Genomic DNA, 22,355 nt, shown 5'->3' on the forward strand with positions numbered 1-22,355 from the left:
GCGTCTATACAAATAGAAATATCAAGGGATTCCCAGGACTTGAATGTTGTACGATTTATGCTAATTTATTCAAGCATGTTGCAAACAGGTTTAGAATATGCAACATCTTGCCCCAGTGCTTGAGAAACGTGTTCAGACTTTGGGTGGTCGAAAATAAATTCTGCAGTTTACTACATATCCTATACACATTAATAAAAGAGCATAAAGCCACAAACAGCTGAGCGTCCGGCGGTCTGTGATAGAGCAGTGAAGCCCACCGCTATATAGGAGAAAAGAACCAGAAACACGAGTGTCCAAAGTCCTTTCATATTGCATCGAATGAGACGGCTTTTCCATTCTACAGAACAGAGACAAGAATGTGGGCTGTATATTAACAGGAATAATGCGACAAAGGAAGCAAAAATATGGTGAAGTTCTCCAAACTGTTCAATTTAAATCTTTAATATTATGGCGGCTCCATTCCGGCACGTAGAAAAGCAGTACTATAGCGGCTGTATTCCTGCATGTAGGGGGGGGGGGACAGCGTCATGGCGGCTGCATTCCAGCACGGAGGAGGAGTAGTGACAGAACAGACCTTCAAGAAATTTTTATATGGTAAACTGATGAGATGATAGAGTAGCGGAAGAGCAGAATACAACAGTTTGTGGTTTTTTTTTTTTTTAAATTTCTCATATCCGTTCAGCTTGTAAAGAGCCATGGCGTGGGAAAAAAAAGTACAGTCCCAGAGCAGATTAGAAACTATTTACTCTGTGTGATATGGTAAGAAAGAATTGTCTAAGCAGGTCACACACGGAGAGTAATGCACTAACACACAGCTCCGCTCTCCACCCCTGTAATTACTGTAGGTGCTGGTAGTGAGGTGTGTGATTTGGTTAGCAAATGAATAGTACCCGTACTGTATGTACAAGAATATAACTACTATAATACTGCCCCCTATGTCCAAGAATATATCTACTATAATACTGCTCCTATGTACAAGAATATAACTGCTATAATACTGCCCCTATATACAAGAATATAACTGCTATAATACTGCCCCTATATACAAGAATATAACTGCTATAATACTGCTCCTATGTACAAGAATATAACTACTATAATACTGCTCCCTATATACAAGAATATAACTACTATAATACTGCCCCTATGTACAAGAATATAACTACTACTATTTAAGGATTGCTCTATGTTCTCCTACATAAAATGCTGACATGGTCTAAGAAATACCATACACACGGCAGGAGACATGAAGCATGAGAACCACACGAGAACTCAGATGATTCCAGGTCTCCCTAGCTAAATTTTGGATTTTCCTGATTGGACACCCAAAAGAGCTCCGAGTAGTTACAGCTGCTCGGTGATATGGATGAATTGCTCCCGTGTGCATGATTTGCAACTGTTTGACAGTTTTATTACATGTGATGTCTATTTCTTACACATTCCTCACATGTAATAAAGCTGTCAAACAGTTGCAAATCATGCACACGGGAGCAATTTAACCATATCACCGAGCAGCTGTAATTACTCAGAGCTCGGCCCGAGCATACTCGCCGAAAGGGTTAATAGAACATACTCGCTCATCACTAATAGTGATGAATAATTTAACGTGTATCTACGATTCTGGGATAGAAGGCATCCTGGCAATTGGGGTTTAGAAAAACAACTTTGGCTTCTAGATCTACACTATTTATGGCTGTATACAGAAAAATATTTAGATTTGACAGTCCTCAGTGGTTGATACCATCTTTTCAGTTAGCCATTAAAAGGTAACAAATTGCTTAAGCTTTCGAGACTACGCAGGTCTCTTCATCAGGCTAGTATAACACAAAATCTGAAGAGTCACATTTATACACAAGACAAAAAAAAATGCAATAGGTAAGACAGGTGATGAAAAGCAGAGTTATTATGGAAGAAATAAACAGTTCTGGCTATAAATATTTTAGCAGTTAATAGATAAGGAGTGTGAAGGTTTTATTGTCCTGTGATTAGGTCCAGTGTTGTGATGGCCTCACAGGTCTGAGGAGCACATTCCTTAGTTGATGTAGAATGACATAAATCCATGCAACACATTCATTCCTGCTCTGAAAGTGTAAAAGGTCATCATCAGTTTATATTCTGAGACTCTCCTTTCTCTCTGAGATTTGAAGTTACCTTTTAATACCAGTAATTTCATATCTTTTATGCTGTAATCAGGGGAACAAAAATGCTTGGCTACAGGCAGATCTATGCTTTTTTCTTTTATTGTGTGGCAATGATGATTCATCCTTGTTCTAAGTTTTTGCCCTGTCTCCCCTACATAAAGACCCCCAGCTGGACATTTGGTACATATAATTAAGTACACCCCATTAGATGTGATACAGCTGAACATACCTGGGGTCTTATGGTCCTGATGTGAAACAGACAACTGGTGGACACGTGCTACTACAAAAAACTGGAGTCTGACCCTACACAGGACTATTACAAGGAACTAAACAAGTTGGTATCGTGTCTGCCTGACGAATCCATAAGAGCAGATGACCTGATACCAGAGAGTCCAAGAATAGGGACGTTCTATATGCTCCCCAAAATCCACAAATCTGGAAATCCAGGAAGACCAATTATTTCATGTGTGGGCCCCTTACTGAGCAAGTTTCTGGATGGGTAGAGGGTGTTCTTAAACCACTGGTAAAGAGTACACCCAGCTACAATCAGGACACGACAGACCTACTGAATAAACTAACAGCAGTAGGTCCTCTACCAGAAGGAACCATCCTGGCCACCATGGACGAGGAATCTCTGTATTCTAATATCCCACACAAGGATGGATTAAATGCTGCAAAATCTTCATGGAAAATACCGGAATTGTTGCCGATTCTTACAGAATTCATCCTCACCCACAATTACTTTGAATTTGATAACCTATATCTACAGGAGACTGGTACAGCGATGGGGAGTAAAATGGCTCCACCGTACGCAAATCTTTTCATGGCCAAGCTTGTAAGTAACTTTTTGTCCTCATGTCCCATCAGGCCTCTGGCCTACTGTCGTTACATTGACGATATGTTAATCATCTGGACGGGGTCTGGGCAACAGCTGAAGACGTTCCATCAACACTTTAATCGATTTCATCCCATCATCAACCTAACACTCAACTACTCCTGGACTGAAATTAACTTTTTGGACACCATCATCAAGCTACAGAACAATGAAATAGAGACATCCTTGTACCGGAAACCAATCGACCGTCCTACATAACCTTAAACGGGACAGTTTCCATCCGAAACACAAACTATTGTTTAGTTTGAGACAGATAGAGACAAACACCTTGATGGCCTCAGAAAGACCTTTTTGAAACAGGGCTACCATCCAAGAACAATTGAGAACCAGATTACAAGAGCCACCAGAATATCGAGGAATCATCTCCTACATTACAAAACCAAACAAGAAAGCAACCGGGTGCCTCTAGTAGTCACCTACAATCCAAATCTGGAGGCGCTAAGAAGAGCTGCACGGAAACTACAACCCTTACTACAAAAAGATGCCCGATTACAATCCATATTTCCAGACCCCCCCACTTCTGTGTTTCAGGCAGCCCCCAAATCTAAGAAGCATCATTGTCAGAAGCTCCCAGTCATCTCCACCAGCTATAGGAACCTTTCCTTGCAACTATAAGAAATGTAAAACCTGTCCGTGTATAACGACCACAGACAAAATAAAGATCCCCAACTCACATCAGGACTATAAGATCCCAGGTATGTTCAGCTGTATAACATCTAATGTAGTGTACTTAATTATATGTACCAAATGTCCAGCTGGGGGTCTTTATGTAGGGGACACAGGGCAAAAACTTAGAACAAGGATGAATCATCATCGCCACACAATAAAATAAAAAAAGAATAGATCTACCTGTAGCCAAACATTTTTGTTCCCCTGATCACAGCATAAAAGATATGAAATTACTGGTATTAAAAGGTAACTTCAAATCTCAGAGAGAAAGGAGAGTCTCAGAATATAAACTCATGTTGACCTTTAACACTTTCAGAGCAGGAATGAATGTGTCGCATGGATTTATGTCATTCTACATCAACTAAGGAATGTGCTCCTCAGACTCCCAGACCTGTGAGGTCATCACAACACTGGACCTAATCACAGGACAATAAAACCTTCACACTCCTTATCTATTAACTGCTAAAATATTTATAGCCAGAACTGTTTATTTCTTCCATAATAACTCTGCTTTTCATCACCTGTCTAACCTATTGCATTTTTTTTTCTTGTGTGTCTTATTGTGCATAAATATGTGACTCTTCAGATTTTGTGTTATACTAGCCTGATGGAGACCTGAGTATTGTCAAAAGCTTGCAATTTGTTACCATCTTTTCAGTTAGCCATTAAAAAGGTATCAACCACTGAGGACTCTCAAATCTAAATATTTTTCTATCTACTGGCTAACACTGTACAAGAATATATATTTTCCCTATATCAAAATGGCTGTATACAGGGAGCTCCCCCTAGTGGTGGCTGCAGACAGATTAAAATTCTATATAAAACATTACTATTTTTCACAGTATCCATGAATCTGAGCCCCACCAGACAGACCTACAGGAATAGTCACTGCCTAACTCATGGTCCTCTATCACCTGCACTGGACAGATACTCACAGCCCGGCACCAGCATTGACCAGCTCCAGGCCTGGTTTTTTATTTCTTACAAAAAGTGACATTTTAAAGAATTTTATAACATTACATATGAGGAGGAAGTCGCAAAAATAATTAATTTCTCATCTTGCAACTTTACCCCACGACATGTCCTTAAAGACAAGGAGGGTCTTAAAAACAAAGGAAAAAAGTTCCATTCCTTGGGGGTCCCTGGAGGACTAGAGGATCAGGGATCAGAGGATCAGGAACACATTTCATCCATATTACCGAGGGCGGTAGTGTCAGATTGAGGAGATTGCTAATAAGAGGACCTGTCCAGTTAGGGGGGCAGCCATCTTGACTTCAGCGTTACCTCTCTGGCCACGATTTCGGTCTCTATGTCCGAGTATTCATGTCTCGTCATGCTCAGGCCCACGCTTCTATGAGGTCGTCGCTTTCCAGGCCGAGCTCCTGGGGTGTATTCCTGCCGTTTAGTTTCTGCCCTTCAAACATGAAGCAGACATTGTTGGAGAGGCCCATGGCGGCTTTATACTGATCCATGAGGGTCTGGAACGGCTCGGTCTGTAGAGGAAGGAGAAGGGTCAGCGAGAGGACAATCAGCTACCAGGTTAGGTACATAGCCGGGCGAGTCCTAAAGGCAGATTCCCGTAAATACTTGTTTGAGGATAATCTATATGGCCGGGATATAGAGGAGAACAGAGACGGCTCAGAGTCCGGCTGACGACACCCTTAGATGCCGCGGTCATTAGCAGCTGCAGCATCTACAGTGGAGACCAAAAGTTGTGAGACTAACACAAGTTTTGCCTCTTCAGCGGTTTCACTCTTTCAGTCGGATGTTTCTCTGGTTACTGAGGCATCAATTATAAACTTCTCAAGTTTTTACACTTTTATTGACAAATTCATGAAGTTTCCTTGATGCCTAAATATTCCCAGCGCTGCCCCTTATTCTCCAGACTTCTGGCCTTCGCCCCGGTGGCTGGATATCGGCTCTTGGAAGATCCTGACTGATGGCCGCCCGTTCTTGTCTCAGAGGTCATCATAATTTTTATGGTTTTGTTTGTTTGTCACTGAGGATTGACCACAGGTTCTCAATGGGATTGAGATCTGGGGAGTTTCATGGACCCAAAATATAAATGTCTTGTTCCCCGAGCCACTTCGTTATCACTTTTGCTTTGTAACCTGGTCACCATCATAAACAGGGGAGGTAAGCATTAGCACATTGTCCTGGATGATGGGAGTGGTTCCTGGAGGAGGTTTAGATTTTTTTTTTCTTTATGGTCGTGGTCTTGGGTATAAATGTGATCCCCCTCCTTGGATGAGAAGCCCCCACGAGTGGTCTCAGGAGGCTTTACTGCTGGCAGATACAGGACTCATGATGGCGATCAGTTTCTTCTCCGGACAATCATTCTTCCACATGTCCCAACATTCTGGAGGGGCTCCATCATAGAAGATAACTTTGCAGGAAGTACAGGAATTGGACTGCTGAAGTTGGGGGAAAGTTAGTGTCTTTGATGGAGCCCCTTAACACTGTTGGGACATGTGGAAGGATTACTGTCCAGAGAAGAGACTGATCGCCATCACGAGTCCTGCATCTGCCAGCATTAAAGCCTCCTGAGACCAATCATGTGGGGGCTTCTCATCCAAGGAGGGGGCTCACTCACAATTATACCCAAGATCACGGCCATGAATAAAGAATGGGATCTAAACCTCCTCCAGTAGCAACTTTTCCAATCATCCAGAACAACGCTGTGATGATGCTTTTCCAACATGGAGACCATGTCACAAGGCCAAAGGGGAACAAAACATTGACATTTTCAGTCCATGACCAAAAGACTCCAAAGATCTCTATAACATTGAGAACCTGCAGTCAATCAAAAAGACAAACCGAACCACAAAAATTATGACCTCCGAGCTCTGATGAGACAAGAACAGGGGGGCCATCAGTCAGGATCTGGCCAAGAAGCAGATATCCAGCTGCTGGGGGAAGGGCAGCAGTCTGGAGAAATAAGGGTCAGTGCTGGGAATATTGAGGCTTCACAGAAGCTTTATGGCTTTGTCAGGAATTCTGGAATATTATTGTCCGTCAGTAACCAAACAAACATCCAACTAAAAGAGCGAAAAAAAAACACTGAAGAGGCAAAATGTGAAAAACAAAGTTTGCCCGTTTCAAAAAACTTTTGGCCAAGACTGAAGTTACTGGAAGCTCCGGCCACCAGTGATCGGGCTCAGGAAACCAGTGTCAGGACGTCATGATGTCATCACTTAGTGAGTGGGTTCATCAGCCAATAAGAGGCATCCGCAGTCAGGTGACCGGTAGTTATGATATCATCACTTGCAGCCAGGCAGAGACCACCAGTGCAGGAGGGGGATCTGGTCAAAAAAACAGATCCTAAATGGAAACCAAGCTGACGGATCCTTTAAACATTCAGTTAACTCATTACTTCCATAAACAATTTTTTGTTTCTTCCTCCACCTCTTCCAAGACTCAGATCTTTTCTCCTGTCCCCATAGTTGTGGGGCTTGACTTTTGCGAGACAAATTGTAGTTTTGGAGCTTGGCTTCATAGGAGGACCAACATGGCTGGATGTACGATCAGTCAGCACAGAACCTACATAATAATGACCCAGTACAAATCTGCTCACCATCCCAATGGTGACACTCAGGTGGGACTGCTTGTCCTTCCCCTGGACCTTCAGGCAGATCTTCTCATCAGACTGACCATCAGATCCCGGCTCCCTGGAGGCCGAGTGTACCACACAATCTGGAGGAAGGGAACATCAGAAAATGTAACAAGTCAGGAGGTAATACTATTTCTACAGTTAACCAGGGTTATGGAAGACCACCGTCAACGAAAGGGGTGGTAATCATATACAGCTAAACAACTATTTAAACACTTTCAACTCCCTCCTCCATCCCCCAGCACCACCTCCTCCTCCTCTCTGCTGAAGACTTTGCCCCATTCTTTAAGCAGAAGATTGATATCAGGGAAAGTTTTGGCCTACAGTCGATGCAGCCCCTCATATCTACTCAGCACTCTTCCTCCAAAACCAGCTTCTCCACCATGACAGAAGATGAACTTTCCTCTCTACTCTCCAGATCACATCTCACCATCTGTGCACTTGACCCGATCGCTTCCCACCTCATCCCAACCCTAACCCACCTACTCAACCTACCACCAACTGGTGTCTTCGCCCTCATGCTTCAAACATGCCTCGACCACACCAATCCTCAAAAAGCCCTCCCTTGACCCATCCTTGATTTTTAGCTTTTGCCCCATATCACTTCAACCCTACGCATGAAGACTACTGGAACAACGCATCCATTCTGAACTGTCCTCCCAACTCTCCTCCGGCTCCCTCTTTGACCGCCTACAATCTGGTTTCCGACCGCACCATTCTAATGAAACTGCCCTGACTAAAGTCACCAACGACCTACTAACCGCCAAAACTAAGCGACACTACTCTGTCCTCCTCCTCCTAGACCTGTCATTGCCTTCGACAGAGGACAATTCCCTCTTACTACAGACTCATCTCTCGGCATCACAGACTTGGCCCTATCCTGGATCTCCTCATATCTAACAAACCGGACATTCAGTGTCTCCTACTCACACACCACCTCCTCATCTCGCCCCCTGTCTGTGTCCCCCAAGGTTCAGTTCTAGGACCCCTGCTTCTCCATCTACACCTTTGGCCTGGGACAGCTCATAGAGTCTCACGGCTTTCATTATCACCTCTATGCTGATGACACACAGATCTACCTCTCTGGACCAGATATCACCTCCCTACTAACCAAAATCCCACAATGTCTGTCCACCATCTCATACTTCTTCTCTGCTAGATTTCTAAAACTTAACATGGACAAAATCAAATTCATCTTTCCACCATCTCACTTAACCCACCCATCAGACCTATCCAAAGTCAATGGCTGTTCACTCTCCCCAGTAACACAAGCTCGCTGCCTTGGGGTAACCCTGGACTCTAATCTCCCCTTCACACTTCCTGCCGACTCCAACTCTAATATCTCCGCACATTCCTCAGCCATGAATCTGCAAAAACACTAGTGCACGCCCTCATCATCTCCCGCCTCGACTACTGCAACCTCCTGCTCTGTGGCCTCCCCTCTACCACCCTCTAATCTATCCTAAACTCTGCTGCCAATCTCTTCACTGGCTCCCCATTACCCAGAGACTCCAGTTCAAAACCCTAACCATGGCATACAAAGCCATCCACAACCTGTCTCCACCATACATCTGAGTCTCCCGATACATACCGCTGATCCTCACAAGATCTCCTTCTCTACTCCCCTCTTATCTCCTCTTCCCACAATCACATACAAGATTTCTCCCGTGCTTCCCCCCTACTCTGGAACTCTCTACCCCAATATATCAGACTCTCGCCTACCACAGAAACCTTCAAAAGAAACCTGAAGACCCACCTCTTCCGTCAAGCCTACAACCTGCAGTAATCCTCGCTCCACCATACCGCTGCACGACCGGCTCTACCCTCACCCACTGTATCCACACCTATCCCTTGTAGATAGAGCCCTCACGGGCAGGGTCCTCTCTTCTCCTGTACCAGTCGCCGACCTGTATTGTTCAAGATTATTGTACTTGTTTTTAATTATGTATACCCCCTTTTCACATATAAAGTGCCATGGAATAAATGGTGCATCATTATGGAGGTCCCCCTAGTGGTGGCTGCAGACAGAATCTTATCATGTATCTCTGTATACAGGGAGCTCCCCCTAGTGGTGGCTGCAGACAGGATCTTATGTATCTCTGTATACAGGGAGCTCCCCCTAGTGGTGGCTGCAGACAGAATCTTATCATGTATCTCTGTATACAGGGAGCTCCCCCTAGTGGTGGCTGCAGACAGAATCTTCTGCATCTTTGTATACAGGGAGCTCCCCCTAGTGGCGGCTGCAGACAGACTTCTGTGAGGCAAAGTCACCATTATTTTTCGTCTTCTTACATCTGACAATATTTTATCTTACCTATTATGTCAGCTACTGTGAGATTCAGAGACTGCGGCGACTCCTTCATATCAAGTTCCTCATCTCCACGGAGTAGTAAAATCTGTGAGGAGGCAACTTCCAGTCGTGAGGCCACAGACTCCACCAACTTTTCTAGGGTGTCTGTCTGAAAACAGAAGGCATGTTGATGAGATCTTCAGGACCCCCCAGTACCCAACCAATGAGTGATCTCTGCCCCCCATTCCAGGATGGGCAAAACCTCTTAAGCAGTCATAAGGAGCAATAATGCGTATGCATCGCAACCACAATGAGTCAGTAAAAGGGGCACAATAACTCACCCCTGACAATACCATTATGGCATTCACCCACTTATTGGTACGTCCCTCCCAGCTGAGGACACATAGCAGTTGTGGCGCCCTGCGGGTTTAGTCGCCACAGAGGTACTGCATCTCACCCAGAGGTGTGGTATCCCACTCTCAGGTAAGGATGGGGTACTGCCCGGGAGCCAAACACCAGCATCCAACACTACACTACTCCAGACCAGCAGGAGGAGCAAGATGCTTTGCTACACAGCTGAGCCCTGTCCCTGGCTGGAAGTGGGGGGAACCATGTAGTGGGTGTGGGTGGAGGAAGCAGATCAGGGGAGCACTTGAGAAGGAGGATATAAAAGGAGAAGCCATCTTGAAAGGGCAGAGCAGTCTAGAGTTCAGTCTGAGAGGAGAAGTAGTGGGAGCAGGAGATCTGTAGGAGCTCTGCTCAGGGAAGAGGGCCTAGCTAGAGGCCCAGGCTTGACTGAAGGAGGAGGTTGGGAGCAGAGGAAAGGCTCCAGAAAGACAGAAAGGATCCCAGGGGCACAGCGAATGCAGAGGCCACCCATGCGCCCGAGTCTGCAGAAACGTGGAGGGATCAGGCCAGAGGGCAGCGGCCCCTAAACTAGCAGAGTTCGTCAAGTCTCAGCTAGATAACCGGAGGGTGCAGCATTTCATGTGCTACAGCCACATCCACATCTAAACTGCCTAAAGGTGACCATAGAGGATCCAGGGGACAGAGGAAACGTAGCCCAACAAGGTCAGCGGTCACTGGCTTGGGACACTGGGTGTGAGGCGCAGGGAGACGGCCAGAAGGAACACAGAAAGGGGTCCCGCTAAGTGCTCTGTTGGTACCTGGGAGTTTGCTGAACCCCTCCGATGGTAAACACAGGACGGCGTGGGAAGTTACCCTGGCCTGGTAGCTTGGAGTCTAAAAATTGTGAGTAAAACCCTGAAGACTGCACCCCACTGTCTCTGCGAAATATTACTGCGCCATCATCCCCTGCACCACCCTATACAGCTACTTCATCCATTACACCCCTGCAATGCCCTGGAGCTAAGCTCTACCTGTGGAGAGCTAAACCAACTCTGCTGCATTAACAGCTCCAGAGGATCTGCACCGCAGCGGCGTCTCCCTTTAGCCACATACCAAAGGTGGAGTCACGAACATTAAACATAACTATAAAATTCCCCTTATTGAGCGCCCTGGGTCACAGACCGGGTCACCGCCACTGTAACATCTCCCCTAGCAATGACCGGCCCGGCTACCGAGTACCCCACGGCCCACGGGGCCGTCAAATTCACCCCAGAGGTCTCCTTTACTCACAGGTCGGAGGTTTATCCTGAAGATTTTCCCCCTGCGGCGTACTTTTATGATCAGTTCGGGTGGCGGACTGCTCCCCAGCACGATCACGTCGTTGTCAGAGTTCCGCAATGGGGACAAGACAGTGCCCAGATCCTGTAGACGCTCTTCCATCTTCCTGGTAAGAGAAGCCATATAGAAAAGCTGTAGCAGGAGAAGTCCTGCAGAGTCCGCCAGTCCCACATGATCCCATTGAGGACAGTACCTGATTTTCTGGTTCATTCCCTTTTTTCCCTTTTTCCCTTTCCTCACTGGGGTCTTTGGGGTGGGAGGCGGAGACGGAGAGGAGTCCCGTACTCTACAGACAAAGCGATCTACGTCAGGGTGGGGGGTCCAGAGGATGGAGGTGGTGTTAGGGGAGAGGCAATAAATGTTACCTGTCACACGGGGTGGTCTTGTCGTTCTCAGTTTCCTCTGGGTCAGACAGGTCGTATGTGGGAATCACTGGTTGTACCAGCGGCGGCTCTACAGGTGCTTCACTCTCCAGGTCTGTGGAGGAACGGACAATATTTGGATTATCTGGACAAAGTCACAGGAGAAGTGAAAAACAGACGAGCAAATCCAACCAATGAAGTAGAGCTTTTCCCAATTTGGTTCACACCAGTTCTTGTCCTTCCACCGATGGTCCAGTCATTTGGTACAAGTCATTGACGATAGACTCGTATCACTCTCTGAGTGACAGCATTGGAGACTCAGAAAGCGATGAGAAGACCGAGGAGTCAACAGAAGGCGGCCAAGAATTGGAGAGCAAGTTTAATTTTTACCCCTTGTGACTAGTTTCTCTGACAAATTCATATTTTGGTGCTCGCTCCTGTGTAGTCGAGGAGCTCGGAGGGTAAGAAACTAATGAGGTGTGGACAGTAAGAGGTCCTCATCCTCAAACTGCACCTCCTAAGGATTGAGAGGCCATCAACCATGGTCTTGATGCCCATGTAAACTATTAGCTCCTACCTTACAAGAGAGGTAAGGTCTCATAAGCTAGCCCTCCATAACTGTATTGCCCCCCTTCCCTATACACTATTCAGGTTGGGGGGGGGGGGTCTCACCTTCACAGCCCTGCTTTTTCTGAAGCTCCTTTTCCATATGGGCAAGAGTGTTGAGGTTATCCGGTATCAGCGTCAGAGAACTGTTCACCTGAAAGAAAAGCAAGTACAAAACACTTCTCATTTCATCCATGATGAAAAAAAGATTGCCACCAACGCCACCACTGCCTTAAGGGGCTTTCCTTAAAAGTGCCGTCGTTGACTACCATGGCCAAACAGCTGGGTTTATCTGGCGAAAAGCCCCTTTAAAAACAAAGGCTTTGGCTTTTACCACGTTTCGGAGGGGCCCGTTGAGATGACAGAGGTCCCTTCCCGTTAACCAATTTATATGCTGCGGCCACTAGTTGTATCTGAGGGGGTTTGTTACCACCGCTCAAGGCGAGTGGTGATGGGGTTGTGGTCTCAACTGCCAGGACATGATCTGCAGGTATGCGAGAACGCAATGACAGTGACCATGAACCCTGCAATGAGGAACACCAAAAAACCTTCAATACAGCAGACTGATTGCTTCAACAAGAGACACTGCGCCATTATTTACATTGCCATCGTCTTTATGCCATCACTAAACAGTGGGGAAGGTATGGGACCGTCCATACTGGTCCTACCTTGTTGGAGTACACTGTAGCCGTGACGGGCACGGTCCCCTGGAGGATCCGTCGCCGTTTCGCTCTTCGCGGCACTATGATCGCTACGTCACTGTCGCTGCTGTGGCTGTCATCTCCCTGCTGAATAAAGAGAAGACGGTTACTCCATAAAAGCCGCCATATTTGTTGGTTACCCCTGACGCGCGCCCGCCCACAAACTGCCACAAGCTATCGTCAGAAATACATTTAATCCTGACAGACTCCGTATTAGACAAAACCAAAGATAAAAAACATAAGCAGATACCCTGCAGTAAATCGCAACAGGGCAAGAAAATACAGGGCGCTTAGTTAACAGAATTTTGATCAAAGAAACGTATAAGCCGTCCCACCATGTCACAGTGACCCTATACAGACTCTTAACAGGCAAAATGGAGGACTTAAAAGGGTATTCCCATCTCCAAGATCCTAAGCCAATATGTAGTAGAGGTATTTGCGAATATTACTACACCTAAGATATGTAGTATAGTTCTACTGATTAGCTACAATAGTTGGCATCCATTTCACATATACATCTCTGATAAGTGTTTTAATAGAGGTTTAGTGATACATGTTCTTACCTAGATATACCTAGCTATTCGCACCGTGTACATAATATAAGGACACTGTCCACTGATTTATTGAGTAGCCATTATCCTGTCACCATATACATTTTTTTAATTTCACTGGTATTTCCCCCCTTGCTACATTTTATATCAGCTGTACTCAAAAATTAACATTTTATTTGTTATTGCCTTTGATTATTTTTGGGTCATGGATCTCATTTGTAGGTTATATCTCTATAGACAGATAAAATCGCAATAAGAAACATGACGACAATATCTACCACATGGGACCTCCAGGGGCGAAGATATTCTGTAAGTTGGGGATCTCCCAAAATTCTAGAGCAGAGGTCCCCAACCGCCGGTCCGCGGACCAGGACCGGGCCGTTGGGGTTTTTCAGCCGGTCCGCGGGGAGAGGGGGCCCCTCCAGCCTCCAGCAGGGCCGCCATCAGGGCATGACTGCCCTGACTCCAGTATGGGGCCCGGCCGGTAGGAGCCCCCTCGGAGCCCCCCTCTTGTGCGTCTCTCTCCTCATGGGGCCCCCGGCCGCATGCTAAGCGCCGGGTCCGGGACATCTTAGCGCTGCGCTGCTGCGGCAGCACCTTCATGATTCCCCTGACTTCCGGTCATGTGACGGCGCCGTCACATGGCCGGAAGTCAGGAGAACCTGGTGTCAGCGATTTGGACGAGCGCCAGGATTCTGCAGGGATCGCATGGGGGTAAGTATAACAAGTTTTATTTTTTTTTAAATACAATTAACTAGGAGGGGGGTGGATGAGAGCTGCACGGGGGGTGGATGAGAGCTGCACGGGGGGGGGGGATGAGAGCTGCACGGGGGGGGGGATGAGAGCTGCACGGGGGGGGGGATGAGAGCTGCACGGGGGGGGGGATGAGAGCTGCACGGGGGGGGGGATGAGAGCTGCACGGGGGGGGGGATGAGAGCTGCACGGGGGGGGGGATGAGAGCTGCACGGGGGGGGGATGAGAGCTGCACGGGGGGGGGATGAGAGATGCACGGGGGGTGGATGAGAGATGCACGGGGGGTGGATGAGAGATGCACGGGGGGTGGGATGAGAGATGCACGGGGGGTGGATGAGAGATGCACGGGGGGTGGATGAGAGATGCACGGGGGGTGGATGAGAGATGCACGGAGGGGGGGGGTTATGTTTACATAATTTTGTTGCCTTATGAAGGGCGGGGGGGGCCCCCAAAAATTTCTTGCACAGGGGCCCACTACAGTCTGTGTCCGCCCCTGGGATGAAGTAAATGCAGCTGAACAGCAGCTGTCAGGACAGCTGCCCTGTCCTGCTGCAGGGCGTGATGGGGCCTCAGTGATGCGGCTCCTGGCACAGCACATTATGTGGGGCTCCTGGCATAGCTCCTGGCGGGGACCTGGTCTACACTATATGATAAGTATGCACTAAACTCCAAATCCCTCCATTACCCCGCCCCCATATGACCAAAGCCCCGCCCACCCCACCCCCTCCTTGCTGGGCCATGGAAAAATGATCTTGCTTCAAGCCGGTCCCTGGTGCAAAAAAGGTTGGGGACCACTGTTCTAGAGGACCTAGCACATCCGACAACCAGCCCCCATATAAGCTCAGCAAGGGGAGGTGTGTGGGCATAACCTTGATCTAATAAAAAGCAGAATTTGGGTCTTTCGTAAGCCCTGGAAGGTACAACTTGCTGTAGTTCTGTCCGTTTTCCTAAGCAGTACCTCCTTCCGCTAAGCTCTGAGCCATTTCTGTGACATTAGCTATAGTACTTCTCCTTTGTTATATACAATTACATGAAATAAAAAGTAATACCGTATTATTTTAATCCTATTTTGTTATTACCTTGTATATTTTTTTTATACTTTTTTGGATTAAACAAATTTCATAGCCCTGTTCCTTTTGCTCTGTAAACCCCACTCTTGAAGCCATACGCTACATGGAACGGGCGTCCCATCGGCCTGAATAAACTATTGGTGGTGGCAGCTAGAGATTCTTTTGTTACTGCAGAGCTGGCAGTGACTATACCGGGGTGTGTGTATGTAATTATATATATATATATATACACACACAGTACAGACCAAAAGTTTGGACACACCTTCTCATTTAAAGTTTTTTCTGTATTTTCTTGACTATGGAAATTGTACATTCACACTGAAGGCATCAAAACTATGAATTAACACATGTGGAATTATATACTTAACAAAAAAGTGTGAAACAACAGAAAATATGTCTTATATTCTAGGTTCTTCACAGTAGCCACCTTTTGCTTTGATGACTGCTTTGCACACTCTTGGCATTCTCTTGATGAGCTTCAAGAGGTAGTCACCGGAAATGGTCTTCCAACAATCTTGAAAGAGTTCCCAGAGATGCTTAGCACTTGTTGACCCTTTTGCCTTCACTCTGCGGTCCAGCTCACCCCAAACCATCTTGATTGGGTTCAGGTCTGGTGACTGTGGAGGCCAGGTCATCTGGCGTAGCACCCCATCACTCTCCCTCTTGGTCAAATAGCCCTTACACAGCCTGGAGGTGTGTTTGGGGTCATTGTCCTGTTGAAAAATAAATGATGGTCCAACTAAACGCAAACCGGATGGAATAGCATGCCGCTGCAAGATGCTGTGGTAGCCATGCTGGTTCAGTATGCCTTCAATTTTGAATAAATCCCCAACAGTGTCACCAGCAAAGCACCCCCACACCATCACACCTCCTCCTCCATGCTTCACGGTGGGAACCAGGCATGTAGAGTCCATCCGTTCACCTTTTCTGCGTCGCACAAAGACACGGTGGTTGGAACCAAAGATCTCAAATTTGGACTCATCAGACCAAAGCACAGATTTCCACTGGTCTAATGTCCATTCCTTGTGTTCTTTAGCCCAAACAAGTCTCTTCTGCTTGTTGCCTGTCCTTAGCAGTGGTTTCCTAGCAGCTATTTTACCATGAAGGCCTGCTGCACAAAGTCTCCTCTTAACAGTTGTTGAAGAGATGTGTCTGCTGCTAGAACTCTGTGTGGCATTGACCTGGTCTCTAATCTGAGCTGCTGTTAACCTGCGATTTCTGAGGCTGGTGACTCTGATAAACTTATCCTCAGAAGCAGAAGTGACTCTTGGTCTTCCTTTCCAGGGGCGGTCCTCATGTGAGCCAGTTTCTTTGTAGCGCTTGATGGTTCTTGCAACTGCACTTAGGGACACTTTCAAAGTTTGCCCAATTTTTCGGACTGACTGACCTTCATTTCTTAAAGTAATGATGGCCACTCGTTTTTCTTTACTTAGCTGCTTTTTTTTTTGCCATAATACAAATTCTAACAGTCTATTCAGTAGGACTATCAGCTGTGTATCCACCAGATTTCTGCACAACACAACTGATGGTCCCAACCCCATTTATAAGGCAAGAAATCCCACTTATTAAACCTGACAGGGCACACCTGTGAAGTGAAAACCATTTCCGGTGACTACCTCTTGAAGCTCATCAAGAGAATGCCAAGAGTGTGCAAAGCAGTCATCAAAGCAAAAGGTGGCTACTTTGAAGAACCTAGAATATAAGACATATTTTCAGTAGTTTCACACTTTTTTGTTAAGTATATAATTCCACATGGGTTAATTCATAGTTTTGATGCCTTCAGTGTGAATGTACAATTTTCATAGTCATGAAAATACAGAAAAATCTTTAAATGCGAATGTGTGTCCAAACTTTTGGTCTGTACTGTATATATATATATTTTTTTTTTTTCCATGTGTTGGAATCTGAGGTGTATATACCATAAGCTCACCGAGTTACCCAGTAACTGGCTAGTAGTCGAAGCAGCCACGGCCTCATCCACTCGTCAGTCAATTGTGTAATTGTCCTGATGATTGGAGGCAGAGGAGAGGTGTCCCCTGACAAACCTGGTGGCAACGGTGGGATCTGGGTCACCCTCCCCAGCTGTAACCCTTGACATGTTTATCACAACCCATTCTGCCTCCAATTAAAAAGGTAAATATGTTATCGCCACAGCCAGAAAAGTCCTGACAAAATATATACAAGGAAAAAGGGGGAGAGAAGAAACACAAGGAGGGGGGGGAGAGAAGAAACACAAGGGGGGGGGGGGGGAGAGAAGAAACACAAGGGGGGGGGGGGGAGAGAAGAAACACAAGGGGGGGGGGGAGAGAAGAAACACAAGGGGGGGGGGAGAGAAGAAACACAAGGGGGGGGGGGAGAGAAGAAACACAAGGGGGGGGGGAGAGAAGAAACACAAGGGGGGGGAGAGAAGAAACACAAGGGGGGGGGGGGAGAGAAGAAACACAAGGGGGGGGGGGGGGAGAGAAGAAACACAAGGGGGGGGGGGGGGGAGAGAAGAAACACAAGGGGGGGGGGGGAGAGAAGAAACACAAGGGGGGGGGGGAGAGAAGAAACACAAGGGGGGGGGGAGAGAAGAAACACAAGGGGGGGGGAGAGAAGAAACACAAGGGGGGGGGAGAGAAGAAACACAAGGGGGGGGGAGAGAAGAAACACAAGGGGGGGGGAGAGAAGAAACACAAGGGGGGGGAGAGAAGAAACACAAGGGGGGGGGGAGAGAAGAAACACAAGGGGGGGGGAGAGAAGAAACACAAGGGGGGGGGAGAGAAGAAACACAAGGGGGGGGGAGAGAAGAAACACAAGGGGGGGGGAGAGAAGAAACACAAGGGGGGGGGAGAGAAGAAACACAAGGGGGGGGAGAGAGAAGAAACACAAGGGGGGGGAGAGAAGAAACACAAGGGGGGGGAGAGAAGAAACACAAGGGGGGGGGAGAGAAGAAACACAAGGGGGGGGGAGAGAAGAAACACAAGGGGGGGGAGAGAAGAAACACAAGGGGGGGGAGAGAAGAAACACAAGGGGGGGGAGAGAAGAAACACAAGGGGGGGGAGAGAAGAAACACAAGGGGGGGGAGAGAAGAAACACAAGGGGGGGGAGAGAAGAAACACAAGGGGGGGGAGAGAAGAAACACAAGGGGGGGGGAGAGAAGAAACACAAGGGGGGGGGAGAGAAGAAACACAAGGGGGGGGAGAGAAGAAACACAAGGGGGGGGAGAGAAGAAACACAAGGGGGGGGAGAGAAGAAACACAAGGGGGGGGAGAGAAGAAACACAAGGGGGGGGAGAGAAGAAACACAAGGGGGGGGGAGAGAAGAAACACAAGGGGGGGGAGAGAAGAAACACAAGGGGGGGGAGAGAAGAAACACAAGGGGGGGGAGAGAAGAAACACAAGGGGGGGGAGAGAAGAAACACAAGGGGGGGGAGAGAAGAAACACAAGGGGGGAGAGAAGAAACACAAGGGGGGGGAGAGAAGAAACACAAGGGGGGGGAGAGAAGAAACACAAGGGGGGGGAGAGAAGAAACACAAGGGGGGGGAGAGAAGAAACACAAGGGGGGGGAGAGAAGAAACACAAGGGGGGGGAGAGAAGAAACACAAGGGGGGGGAGAGAAGAAACACAAGGGGGGGGAGAGAAGAAACACAAGGGGGGGGAGAGAAGAAACACAAGGGGGGGGAGAGAAGAAACACAAGGGGGGGGAGAGAAGAAACACAAGGGGGGGGAGAGAAGAAACACAAGGGGGGGGAGAGAAGAAACACAAGGGGGGGGAGAGAAGAAACACAAGGGGGGGGAGAGAAGAAACACAAGGGGGGGGAGAGAAGAAACACAAGGGGGGGGAGAGAAGAAACACAAGGGGGGGGAGAGAAGAAACACAAGGGGGGGGAGAGAAGAAACACAAGGGGGGGAGAGAAGAAACACAAGGGGGGGGAGAGAAGAAACACAAGGGGGGGGAGAGAAGAAACACAAGGGGGGGGAGAGAAGAAACACAAGGGGGGGAGAGAAGAAACACAAGGGGGGGAGAGAAGAAACACAAGGGGGGGGAGAGAAGAAACACAAGGGGGGGGAGAGAAGAAACACAAGGGGGGGAGAGAAGAAACACAAGGGGGGGAGAGAAGAAACACAAGGGGGGGAGAGAAGAAACACAAGGGGGGGAGAGAAGAAACACAAGGGGGGGGAGAGAAGAAACACAAGGGGGGGGAGAGAAGAAACACAAGGGGGGGAGAGAAGAAACACAAGGGGGGGAGAGAAGAAACACAAGGGGGGGAGAGAAGAAACACAAGGGGGGGGAGAGAAGAAACACAAGGGGGGGAGAGAAGAAACACAAGGGGGGGAGAGAAGAAACACAAGGGGGGGAGAGAAGAAACACAAGGGGGGGAGAGAAGAAACACAAGGGGGGGAGAGAAGAAACACAAGGGGGGGAGAGAAGAAACACAAGGGGGGGAGAGAAGAAACACAAGGGGGGAGAGAAGAAACACAAGGGGGGGGAGAAGAAACACAAGGGGGGGGAGAAGAAACACAAGGGGGGGGAGAAGAAACACAAGGGGGGGGGAGAGAAAAATACAAGGGGGGGGGGGGAGAGAAAAATACAAGGGGGGGGGGGAAGAAAAATACAAGGGGGGGGGGGAAGAAAAATACAAGGGGGGGGGAAGAAAAATACAAGGGGGGGGGGGAGAAAAATACAAGGGGGGGGGGAGAAAAATACAAGGGGGGGGGGGGGGAGAAAACCAAAAAACCACCCCCCCCCCAAAAAAAAAATACATTAAAAAAAAACAAAACTGGTATAAGCCCCAAAAAGGTAATGACCCGTCCGCTTGCCACACAAGTCCTCACAAGGTTCCATCCACGGAAAAATAGAAAAAGTTACCGGTCTCCGAAAAAGACAAAACGCAAGAATTTCATTTTTCCAAAGTCCTTCAAATTCTCTCTTTTTACCGTAGACTCGTTGGCAGCCGCCGTATTCGCAGGGTTTAGTTTCTGCTCATTTTCCCGCACAATAAACGCTGCAAATGTAATAAAGTCATTCAGTACACGTCGCCCCGCAGACACCTCCTCACAGGGCAACACAGACACAGAACCAAGACAAGACAGGTACTGGAGGACGGAACAAAACTGCCGGCCCTGCAGGGGTTAATGAGCGACCTCCTCTTCCTCCTCCTCCAGATCCACAGGAAGCAGAGATCCGAGCAGGCAGTGACTGCAGACACTGGTGGAGGCCCGGGGCTGCGCTGACACACGGGGACAGAACTGCAGCTGTGGACGCGGAGCACAGGAAGCATTAGGCGTTCCAGTGAACTACAACTTCCAGCATCACTGAAGTGAAGGCTCCATGTGCGCACAGCTGACCGGAGAAGCGTAACACGGGGCGGCCATAGTGGAACAGCTTATATACCGACCTTGTCCGCGCCGACATCCGCCATGTCTCCCGCTACAGAGCGATCCCTGCTTACTACGCGCTGATTGGCTGAGGCCGCTGTCACTCATGGCAAATTGGTCACACGGCTTAGGCTATTGGCTGCGCGCCCTAGACACGCCCCGACACACTGCGGAGCATGCCGGGATTTGTAGTACAGACAGAGGGAACAACGTGGGGAGGAAGCGGGGCTGCGGGATCGAAGGTTCAGTGCGAGAGGAGAAGGGTTAATGGGGTAAAGATTAGAGGAGTATGTGCTGAGAAAACCATTAAATGCTGGTGACAGCACAGAGCAGGAAACACATCTATATACATACAGTTACCACAGAGTGACCGCCTGTATAATACCCCAGAGCTGCACTCACTATTCTGCTGGTGCAGTCACTGTGTACATACATTACATTAATGATCCCGAGTTACCTCCTGTATTATACTCCAGAGCTGCACTCACTATTCTGCTGGTGCAGTCACTGTGTACATACATTACATTACTGATCCTGAGTTACATCCTGTATTATACTCCAGAGCTGCACTCACTATACTGCTGGTGCAGTCACTGTGTACATACATTACATTACTGATCCTGAGTTACATCCTGTATTATACCCCAGAGCTGCACTCACTATCCTGCTGGTGCAGTCACTGTGTACATACATTACTGATCCTGAGTTACATCCTGTATTATACTCCAGAGCTGCACTCACTATTCTGCTGGTGCAGTCACTGTGTACATACATTACTGATCCTGAGTTACATCCTGTATTATACTCCAGAGCTGCACTCCCTATTCTGCTGGTGCAGTCACTGTGTACATACATTACTGATCCTGAGTTACATCCTGTATTATACTCCAGAGCTGCACTCACTATTCTGCTGGTGCAGTCACTGTGTACATACATTACTGATCCTGAGTTACATCCTGTATTATACTCCAGAGCTGCACTCCCTATTCTGCTGGTGCAGTCACTGTGTACATACATTACTGATCCTGAGATTCCTCCTGTATTATACTCCAGAGCTGCACTCACTATTCTGCTGGTGCAGTCACTGTGTACATACATTACATTACTGATCCTGAGTTACCTCCTGTATTATACTCCAGAGCTGCACTCACTATTCTGCTGGTGCAGTCACTGTGTACATACATTACATTACTGATCCTGAGTTACATCCTGTATTATACCCCAGAGCTGCACTCACTATTCTGCTGGTGCAGTCACTGTGTACATACATTACATTACTGATCCTGAGTTACATCCTGTATTATACTCCAGAGCTGCACTCACTATTCTGCTGGTGCAGTCACTGTGTACATACATTACATTACTGATCCTGAGTTACATCCTGTATTATACTCCAGAGCTGCACTCACTATTCTGCTTGTGCAGTCACTGTACATACATTACATTACTGATCCTGAGTTACATCCTGTATTATACTCCAGAGCTGCACTCACTATTCTGCTGGTGCAGTCACTGTGTACTTACATTACATTACTGATCCTGAGTTACATTCTGTATTATGCTCCAGAGCTGCACTCACTATTCTGCTGGTGCAGTCACTGTGTATACAGTATAATGTACTGACTGGACGGCTCTGCAGCACCACCTTGTGGTCACAGAC

At 47.6% G+C, this 22,355-nt stretch overlaps 1 protein-coding gene across 2 annotated transcripts; it reads right to left on the bottom strand.

Moving 5' to 3' along the window:
• Positions 1-4,301: 4,301 nt before the first annotated feature.
• Positions 4,302-20,838, bottom strand: LOC141161217 (NFATC2-interacting protein-like). 2 transcript variants are annotated; one of them, XM_073646003.1, is made up of 9 exons: positions 20,716-20,791; positions 12,928-13,044; positions 12,326-12,413; positions 11,657-11,768; positions 11,485-11,577; positions 11,244-11,397; positions 9,630-9,774; positions 7,280-7,398; positions 4,302-5,198 (listed from the first exon to the last, which is right to left on the bottom strand). In XM_073646003.1, the coding sequence occupies exons 1-9, from the start codon at positions 20,737-20,739 to the stop codon at positions 5,043-5,045; spliced, it is 1,008 nt and encodes a 335-aa protein (XP_073502104.1). In that variant the 5' UTR covers positions 20,740-20,791; the 3' UTR covers positions 4,302-5,042. The 2 variants fall into 2 exon arrangements, with proteins under 2 accessions (XP_073502104.1, XP_073502103.1); XM_073646002.1 differs by having other exon boundaries at positions 4,307-5,198; positions 12,928-13,047; positions 20,716-20,838.
• Between the last annotated feature and the right edge of the window lie 1,517 nt (positions 20,839-22,355).

This window comes from Phyllobates terribilis, unplaced genomic scaffold (genome assembly GCF_046119375.1).
Source record: "Phyllobates terribilis strain yellow unplaced genomic scaffold, ASM4611937v1 Scaffold_9__5_contigs__length_417890890, whole genome shotgun sequence".
NCBI lineage: Eukaryota > Metazoa > Chordata > Amphibia > Anura > Dendrobatidae > Phyllobates > Phyllobates terribilis.

Bases quoted from the DNA above. Each gene is read 5' to 3' on its own strand.
- LOC141161217 (XM_073646002.1), bottom strand. From the start codon at position 20,739: ATGGCGGATGTCGGCGCGGACAAG. The intron at 9,775-11,243 runs GTGAGTAAAGGA...TTCTGTTTTCAG, and splicing joins TCAGGATAAACCTCCGACCT to ACAGACACCCTAGAAAAGTT. The intron at 7,399-9,629 runs GTAAGATAAAAT...CCCTTCCTCCAG, and splicing joins CACAGTAGCTGACATAATAG to ATTGTGTGGTACACTCGGCC.